Genomic DNA, 7,211 nt, shown 5'->3' on the forward strand with positions numbered 1-7,211 from the left:
GGGCGGGCGCTCGGGCGGCGCGACTGGGCGCGCGAGGTGCGCGCGGATCTCCAACGCGCCGAAACGCGTCGGGCGTCGATGAGTCCGACGGAGATTCGGGCTTTGGAATCTTCGCACGCGGCGCAGCGACGCGCCTTACTGGGGGGGGTGCGCGCGCTGGCGTACGGCACCGTGCTCTGTCTCGTCGGCGTCGTCGGAGGCGGCGCCGTCGCGGGCACGATGCTCGACATTTCCACGCGCGGCGATTTCGAGCGCGCGTTCAAGGCGACGTTCGAGCCGTACGTCGATAGAGCGCGCGCGGCGGCCGTGCCGTACAAGGCTTGGGTATCGAGCGACGTCTGCGCGACGGACGGCGTCGCGACGCGGGCGCGCGCGCTGCAAAACTCCGCCGCGGTGCGACGGCTTCGGAAGAAATTAGGAAGGCGAGGCGGCGACGATTCGGGACCGTGGTGACGCCGACGTCCGTCCATGTATTTGTTGTAACAACTATTCTTTTCGTGCGCTAACGGTGCGGGACGACTGTCGGGACCACGCATTCGTGACTAGAAAATCTACGCGCGTTCACGACGCCGCGGCGAGCCGCGCCGCGACGCGCGCGACGCGCGACTTTTCGCCTCGTCCCCCGCGACCGCGGTCGTCGCGCTTCCCGCGCCCACTTCCGCGCCCACTTCCGCGCCCACTTCCGCGCCCACTCCCGCGCCCACCTGATCGAGCGGGAGCGGGCGACGCGTCGCTTCATCGCGGGCACGGTCGTTCCGGGAAATCCACCCTGCGCGGACGCGCCGCCGACGGGAACGCTCCAACGCGGTCTCGCCGCGTCGAGACGTTTCGTCGCCTCGCTCGGACCCGCCTCGCTGAACCGCTCGTCGAGAACGCGAGCGAGCGCGTGCGCGCTCAACACCGCGGACTCCACGCACGGCGCGCCGCTCGTGCACCAATCACCTATGGCGGCGGTGGACGACTTCAAATCGAGCACGCACGGGACGTTGCACACCGTGAGCGGGTTCGCGGCGCCCCATAACTGCGTCTTGAACGTCTTCACTTTCGAACGTAACGTCCCCGGCGCGTGACCCAACGTCTTTTCGAGCGCCGCGACGAGGGTTTCCATGACTTCGAGCGACTTTTCTTCCGGCACCGCCTCTTGCGGCACCTTGTTATCGCGCCCGTACTCGGCGGTCGACTGCAACACGACGCGCGTCGTCTCTCTCGACGTCTCACCGCGCTTGGCTGAAATATTAGACACCCACGATAGGGGCTCACCATCGACGACGTGCGCGCCCTGAAGACCGTCCGCGAGCTCGATGTTTCCCTCGAAGACGATCATCGCCGACCACACGCTGGATAAAATCAACTTGTTCTCGCGCGCGAGCGCCTCATTCGGGCGAACGCCGAAACCGCATCGCAGCGCGTTCTTGAGCTTTTCACAAGAACTTCGCCCATCCGCTTCCTTCGCCGTCGACGCCAATCTGTGCGCGCACTTGCCGTTGTGCGCGATGACGACGAAATCAAACTCGCCGAGTCGTTTCGCCCGCGCGCCGTCGCTCGTCGCGAGCGACCACGCGACCACGTCCCCCCGCGCGTCTCGCTTCGACGCCGTCATCGCGCCCACCCACTGCGGTCGTCGCACCTCGTCCGCGTGCACCTCCAGCGCTGCCGCGACACCTCTGAACCCATCGCACCCGACGTATCGCGTCGTCTCGTCCCCGAACGCCTCCCGCGTCCCGTCCGCGCGAACGATCCCCACCGCGTCGCTCGACCACGTCTTCAGCGCCCCGATCGAGGCGAGCGGCGCCGCGAACGACGCGCGCGCCGTCTCCGACGCGAGCGTAAAGTACTGCGCCCCGTGATCGACGTCGACGCCATCGATCGATTTACTCGACAATCGACCACCGCACGCGCGCGCGCCGGTGTCGAACACGGTGACGTGAAATCTTTCTCTCTCCCGGTCGCGTTCGCGGACGAAGGACGCGAGCGCGAGTCCGGAGACACCGCCGCCGACGACGGCGATTCGCACTCGGGCGCTTGACATCTGCGCGTGGCGACGCGCGGGGGAAATGATGTCGACGCGTCGACGCATCGGTCATTTTTCACCCATCGATGGTGACGGTGACCGGGTGACCCATCGTCGATGACGACGCATCGCGCACCGATCGCGTGTCCGTCGCACACGATGGCGCGCGTGACGCCGACGTCACGGACGTCCATGACGACGTCATCGCGACGGTGGCGCGCGCGCGGGCAGACGACGCGACGCGCGGACGCGGGCGCGTCGGCGTCGGCGTCGGCGTCGGCGTCGGCGTCGGAGGGGACGCGGGACGTCGACGCGGCGAAGCGCGCGGTGTTGGCGGCGATATCGAGCGCGAGACGACGCGATGGGGCGAACGCGCGCGTGGACGTCGAACGCGCGGTGGCGACGCTCGAAAACCTCGGGCCGGGGACGAGGAGCGCGAACGGGACGTGGACGCTGGCGTACAGTTACAAACCGTCGCGCGAGAGCTCGGTGTTGGAATCTCTGTTCGTCCCCGACGAAGCGGTGGAGACGATGACGAAGTTGACGTACGACGTCTTCTTCAAATTCGCGCCGTGGCTCGCGGGATCGGCGGAGACGAGTCGTCGCGGGACGAGGAACGCGCAAGTCGTGGACGTCGCGCGTCGACGCGTGCGCAACGACGTGGACGTGGACATTTCCGACACCCTCTCGCTTCGAATCGGCGTCGAGGGGGAGATTGAAACCGACGACGAGTTCGCGCGACGCGCGTCGGTGACGTTCACGGCGTTCGACGCCCAGTTGGTCGCGAAACCGAGCGGCGGGATGGATTTCCCGAAAGTATCCGCGCCGCTTCCCCGACCGCGCGGATCGCTCGAGACGACGTTTTGCGATGAATCCATGCGCGTCTCGCGCGGGGGACGGGGTGGGGTTTTCATACTCACGCGCGTACACTAGATGAAATCTCGCCGCGACGCGGTCGCGGTGGCGGCCGCGGGCGATTGCGAACGCGAACGCGAACGCGCGCTAGGCGCGAACGCGCTTCGTCCGGTCGCTCGAAACCTTGATGACGACGTACGTCCAAGCGAATAAAACCCCGATCAAGGCGAGAATTATCCACGTCCAACACGACCCTCGACGATTGGCGCGATACGCCGCCGTCTGTCGACGCACGCTCGCGCGCGCGCCGTCGACGTTTCGACTCAGTTTCGTCTCCGCGTCCTCGAGCGCCGTCGTCGAGCGACCGAGTCCGCGCTCGAGCGCCAGCGCGTTCGCCTTCAGTCCGCGCGCGAGTTCGGACATCTCGTCCGTCAACCCGTCCTGAATCACCCGTTGTCGTCGGAGCTCGCCCTCGTCCTCCGTCGTGAGCGCCTTCGCGCGCGGCCGCGCCGCGACGGTCGACGCCGGCGTCTCCCTCGGCGTCTCCCTCGGTGTCTTCACGGACGCGCGAATCGGTCGACTCGTCGCGGCGAGTCGCGTCGACCCGACGCTCGTCGTCGCCGTCGTCGTCGCCGCCGTCGTCGTCGTCGTCGCTCCCGTCGTCGTCGCCGTCGTCGTCGCGTCGCCTCTCGTCCCCGTCTCCACCGCTCGCTCTCGACGCACTCGCGCCTCCGCGCGCGCCACCGTCGCCGCATACGCCTCCACGTGCGCCTCCGCGAGCGTTCCATCGCGCGCGAGCGCCTCGAGCCCAGCGCGCGTCGTCCCAATCGCCTGCGCGAGCTTTCGTCGTCGTCGCGTCGCGCGCGCATCGTCCGCCTCCGTCGTCTCCGTCGTCGTCGTCGCGCGCTCGATCGCGCGCACGGCGCGGGCGACCTCGAGGGCCGTTCGCATCGCGCACCGTTCGCGCGGTCGCGCGTCGTCGCGCGCAGACGCACGAAGATGCGCGCGTGAACGTGTCCGCATCGATGGACATCGATGCAACGCATCGCATCGATGGACATCGATGAAACGCATCGCATCGATGGACGTCACTTCGCGATGGCGACCCGCGACTTGGCGGTGATGTACGTCGTCGACGTCGGCGCGCTCGATCGCGTCGACGCCACGATGGCGGCGGAGACCTCCGCGCGTGACGTCGTCGGCGCCGCCGTGCACGCGTGCGCGCGCGCGTGGGTGCACGAACGCACAAAGGCGCGCGTCGCCCACGCGTTGGGATTGACTTTGTACGGATGCGACGCCACGGCGAACGCGGTGGCGGCGGCGGCGGTGGAAGAGGGGGGTGATGGGAGCGAGTACGCGGGCGTGGTCACCGCGCGCGCGCTCGAACCGCCCACGACGGCATCGGGCGAGGCGTACGCGCGGGACGTTCGGGAGACGCGGGCGCGGGCGGGGGGGGACGCGGGCGACGTCGCGGAAGCCGTCGCGGTGGCGTGCGATGCGTTGATACGGCGGTACACCGTGGCAGGGGTGAACGCGGCGACGCGTAAGCGATTGGCGTCGTGCGTCAAGGATGTACTGTTGCTCACGGATGACGTCGGCGCGAAGACGATGCCGGGACGCGACGACGAATTCGTCCGGACGCTGTTGGAGGGCATGCGCGCGCAGAACATTCGACTCAAGGTTGGCGTTTTGAACGAAACGGAGTTGGCGCGAACGCATCTCGGCGTGGGCGCGCGCGTCGCGCGCGGCGACGAACGCCGAGACGCGTTCGCCGCGTTGCGCGACGCGTGCGAATTCTTAGCTTTAGATGACGGCGAGAACGAGAGCGCCGTCACGGGCGCGTCGGATTTACTCTTAGATTTACAACGCAAGCGCGTTCGGCCGACGGCTGGTTTCAGAGGCGCGCTCTCGTTCGGGTTCAACGCTCGCGTGAACGTCTCGCTGTACAAGCTCAACGCCGAGGCGGCTCCGGCGAAACTGAACAAGTACTCGGAGGAGCTCGCGCATCGACCCGAGGAGTCACACAAAACGATGATTGACGTGGCGTTTAGAAACGTGAACGATCTCGATGGCGAGCTCGTGCCCGTGGAGCGACACGTCAAGGCGTATCGATACGGTAAGCAGCACGTCCCGGTGGACGCCGAGACGGAGAACCGATTGTCCGCGCGCTTTGAAAAGGGCATGAAAGTCATCGGAAGCATACGCGCGAGCGAGGCGCCGGCGTGGTTGGTCACCGGTGAGCCATCGTTGTGCGTTCCGCAACAGAGCTCGAAGACGACGGGATTGAGCAAAGAGCGGGCGGATGCGGACGCGCGCGCGCTGAGCGCGCTCGCGCGCGCGCTCGACGACGCCGGTCTCGCGTTGTTAGTGCGCGGCGCTTGGACGGAATCGACGTCGACGATTCACATCGGCGCGCTCACGCCGCGGATTTCCGACGAAGGGGACTTTCTCTTGTTCACGCCTCTGCCGTTCAAGGAGGATTACAACGAGTACGCCCTCCCGCCGGCGCCTCCGGGCGCTCGGATCGAGGCGAGCGATCCGCGTCTGGATTCGGCCCTCGATTTCGTACGCGCGAACGCGCTCGGGGACGACGCGACGATGCCTTGGGAGAGTTTGAATCCAACGTTACGCGACCAGCGTCGACTGTTCGAGGCGAGAGCGCTCGGAGAGCACGCGACGGCGATCGAACCGACCGCTTTAGAGTTTGCGGTCGCCGAGGCGCCGTCGGTCGCGTTCGCGAAACGATTCAACTTGGACGCGGGACCGGGACCGGGACCGGGACCGGGACCGAGCGAGCGAGTGAAGATGCCGCGCGTACACGCGGGTGAAGACGCGCGCGCGAAATCGCCGTCGGCGGGAGGCGTCACGGCGCCGCGCGTAGATGACGTCGCGTCGCCGTCGGCGAATGACGACCCGTTCGCGCGACTCGAAGACGTCAAGAGTGAGCTCGAGGACGACGCGCCCGCGACGACGCCGCCCGATGTAGACGTCTTCGACGACATGGACTAGTGACGATGACAATTCAGACGTCTTCGAATTACAATAGTTTCTTATTCAATGACATCACCGTGAGCGATTCGCATGTCTCGTCGCTTCGTCATCTGTGCGCGTCCCGTCATTCGCGGGACGGACTATTTTTCTGTTCTCAGAAACTCGCTTGGATGTATCGACAGATGAATTACAATGTTTTTCTATTCGCATGGAGACCGTAATTATCAGCTCATTCATCTCTTCATCAGCCTTATTTAGCCTTTCGGCCTCGTGCCTTGGCTTTTCTTAGTTCACACGTCTCGAGGTACTCGAGCGCATGCTTCGACGCGTCATCGAAGTTTCTCAAACGCTTCAGTCGCTCTTTGTCCGTTGAGCGGTTTAAGTTGTACCAAAACTGTCCAACCTGAACGCCGTCTCTTTCCCCATCATCTTCATGGTCCCATCGCGCGAGTGTGGCCACATCGTTCTTTCTCGGCAACTTGCCATCCAAGTGGTCGCGGACGTGCGCGCTGAAAATCTTCAACTTGCGCGCGTCGCGCGCTGTGTACATGCATGCACAGCCATGTTCGCGCAACACACATGTCTCGAGATACCGGAGCGCATGCTTCGAGTCGTCATCGAAGTTTCTCAAACGCTTCAGTCGCTCTTGGAACCGGATATCGCGGTTTAAGTTGTACCAAAACTGTCCAACCTGAACGCCGTCTCTTTCCCCATCATCTTCATGGTCCCATCGCGCGAGTGTGGCCACATCGTTCTTTCTCGGCAACTTGCCATCCAAGTGGTCGCGGACGTGCGCGCTGAAAATCTTCAACTTGCGCGCGTCGTGCGCTGTGTACCTGCATGCACGTCCAACTGATGTCGTCGTCGTCGCGCGCGATCGGTCGACGCGCGCGCGCGCGACGATCGGCCTCGGTGTCGACGGTCGCGCGAACATCCGCGCCGTGAAGTGAGCGTTACGCAAAACGCCTGTACTTTTTTCGTGACCAACGACCTAAACGAGACTTGGCTCTTCTTCGTTCACATGTCTCGAGGTATTCGAGCGCATTCTTGGACGCGTCATCGAATTTTTAGGGTATTTTATTGTACATTTTCTAAACCCTAATTCGATAGGGGTATGTCCTGTCCACGGTGTGTCTGTCTCTTTTCGTGGTGGTGTTGCTCTCGGTTTAGGATCCTCCTGTATGTTCTAGACCCTAATTCTAGGGGAATTGGGTTCGAGGTTTAGGGTTCTAGGGTTTAGGGTTTAGGGTTTAGGGTTTAGGGTTTAGGGTTTAGGGTTTAGGGTTTAGGGTTTAGGGTTTAGGGTTTAGGGTTTAGGGTTTAGGGTTTAGGGTTTAGGGTTTAGGGTTTAGGG

General features: G+C 64.5%; 6 protein-coding genes across 6 annotated transcripts; 3 read left to right on the forward strand and 3 right to left on the reverse strand.

Annotated features, from left to right (window-relative positions):
- Positions 1–453, forward strand: OT_ostta07g04710 (unnamed product; the record flags this gene model as incomplete). Its single annotated transcript, XM_003080520.2, has 1 exon — positions 1–453. A coding segment is annotated over one exon (453 nt), but the record flags the coding sequence as incomplete, so codon positions are not given.
- A 49-nt stretch (positions 454–502) lies between these two features.
- OT_ostta07g04720 (unnamed product) lies at positions 503–2,077 on the reverse strand (the record flags this gene model as incomplete). Its single annotated transcript, XM_022983907.1, has 1 exon — positions 503–2,077. One exon carries the CDS (start codon positions 2,075–2,077, stop codon positions 503–505), a length of 1,575 nt encoding a protein of 524 aa, XP_022839526.1.
- Positions 2,078–2,170: 93 nt separating this feature from the next.
- On the forward strand, positions 2,171–2,944 carry OT_ostta07g04730 (Plastid lipid-associated protein/fibrillin conserved domain; the record flags this gene model as incomplete). The annotated part of the gene is made up of 1 exon (XM_003080522.2): positions 2,171–2,944. The coding sequence occupies one exon, from the start codon at positions 2,171–2,173 to the stop codon at positions 2,942–2,944; it is 774 nt and encodes a 257-aa protein (XP_003080570.2).
- Positions 2,945–3,013: 69 nt separating this feature from the next.
- Positions 3,014–3,817, reverse strand: OT_ostta07g04740 (Vesicle transport protein, Use1; the record flags this gene model as incomplete). Its single annotated transcript, XM_003080523.2, has 1 exon — positions 3,014–3,817. One exon carries the CDS (start codon positions 3,815–3,817, stop codon positions 3,014–3,016), a length of 804 nt encoding a protein of 267 aa, XP_003080571.2.
- Positions 3,818–3,964: 147 nt separating this feature from the next.
- On the forward strand, positions 3,965–5,875 carry OT_ostta07g04750 (von Willebrand factor, type A; the record flags this gene model as incomplete). The annotated part of the gene is made up of 1 exon (XM_022983908.1): positions 3,965–5,875. One exon carries the CDS (start codon positions 3,965–3,967, stop codon positions 5,873–5,875), a length of 1,911 nt encoding a protein of 636 aa, XP_022839527.1.
- A 232-nt stretch (positions 5,876–6,107) lies between these two features.
- OT_ostta07g04760 (unnamed product) lies at positions 6,108–6,407 on the reverse strand (the record flags this gene model as incomplete). The annotated part of the gene is made up of 1 exon (XM_022983909.1): positions 6,108–6,407. One exon carries the CDS (start codon positions 6,405–6,407, stop codon positions 6,108–6,110), a length of 300 nt encoding a protein of 99 aa, XP_022839528.1.
- Between the last annotated feature and the right edge of the window lie 804 nt (positions 6,408–7,211).

Source organism: Ostreococcus tauri (assembly GCF_000214015.3).
Source record: "Ostreococcus tauri WGS project CAID00000000 data, contig chromosome 07, whole genome shotgun sequence".
NCBI classification, from domain to species: domain Eukaryota; kingdom Viridiplantae; phylum Chlorophyta; class Mamiellophyceae; order Mamiellales; family Bathycoccaceae; genus Ostreococcus; species Ostreococcus tauri.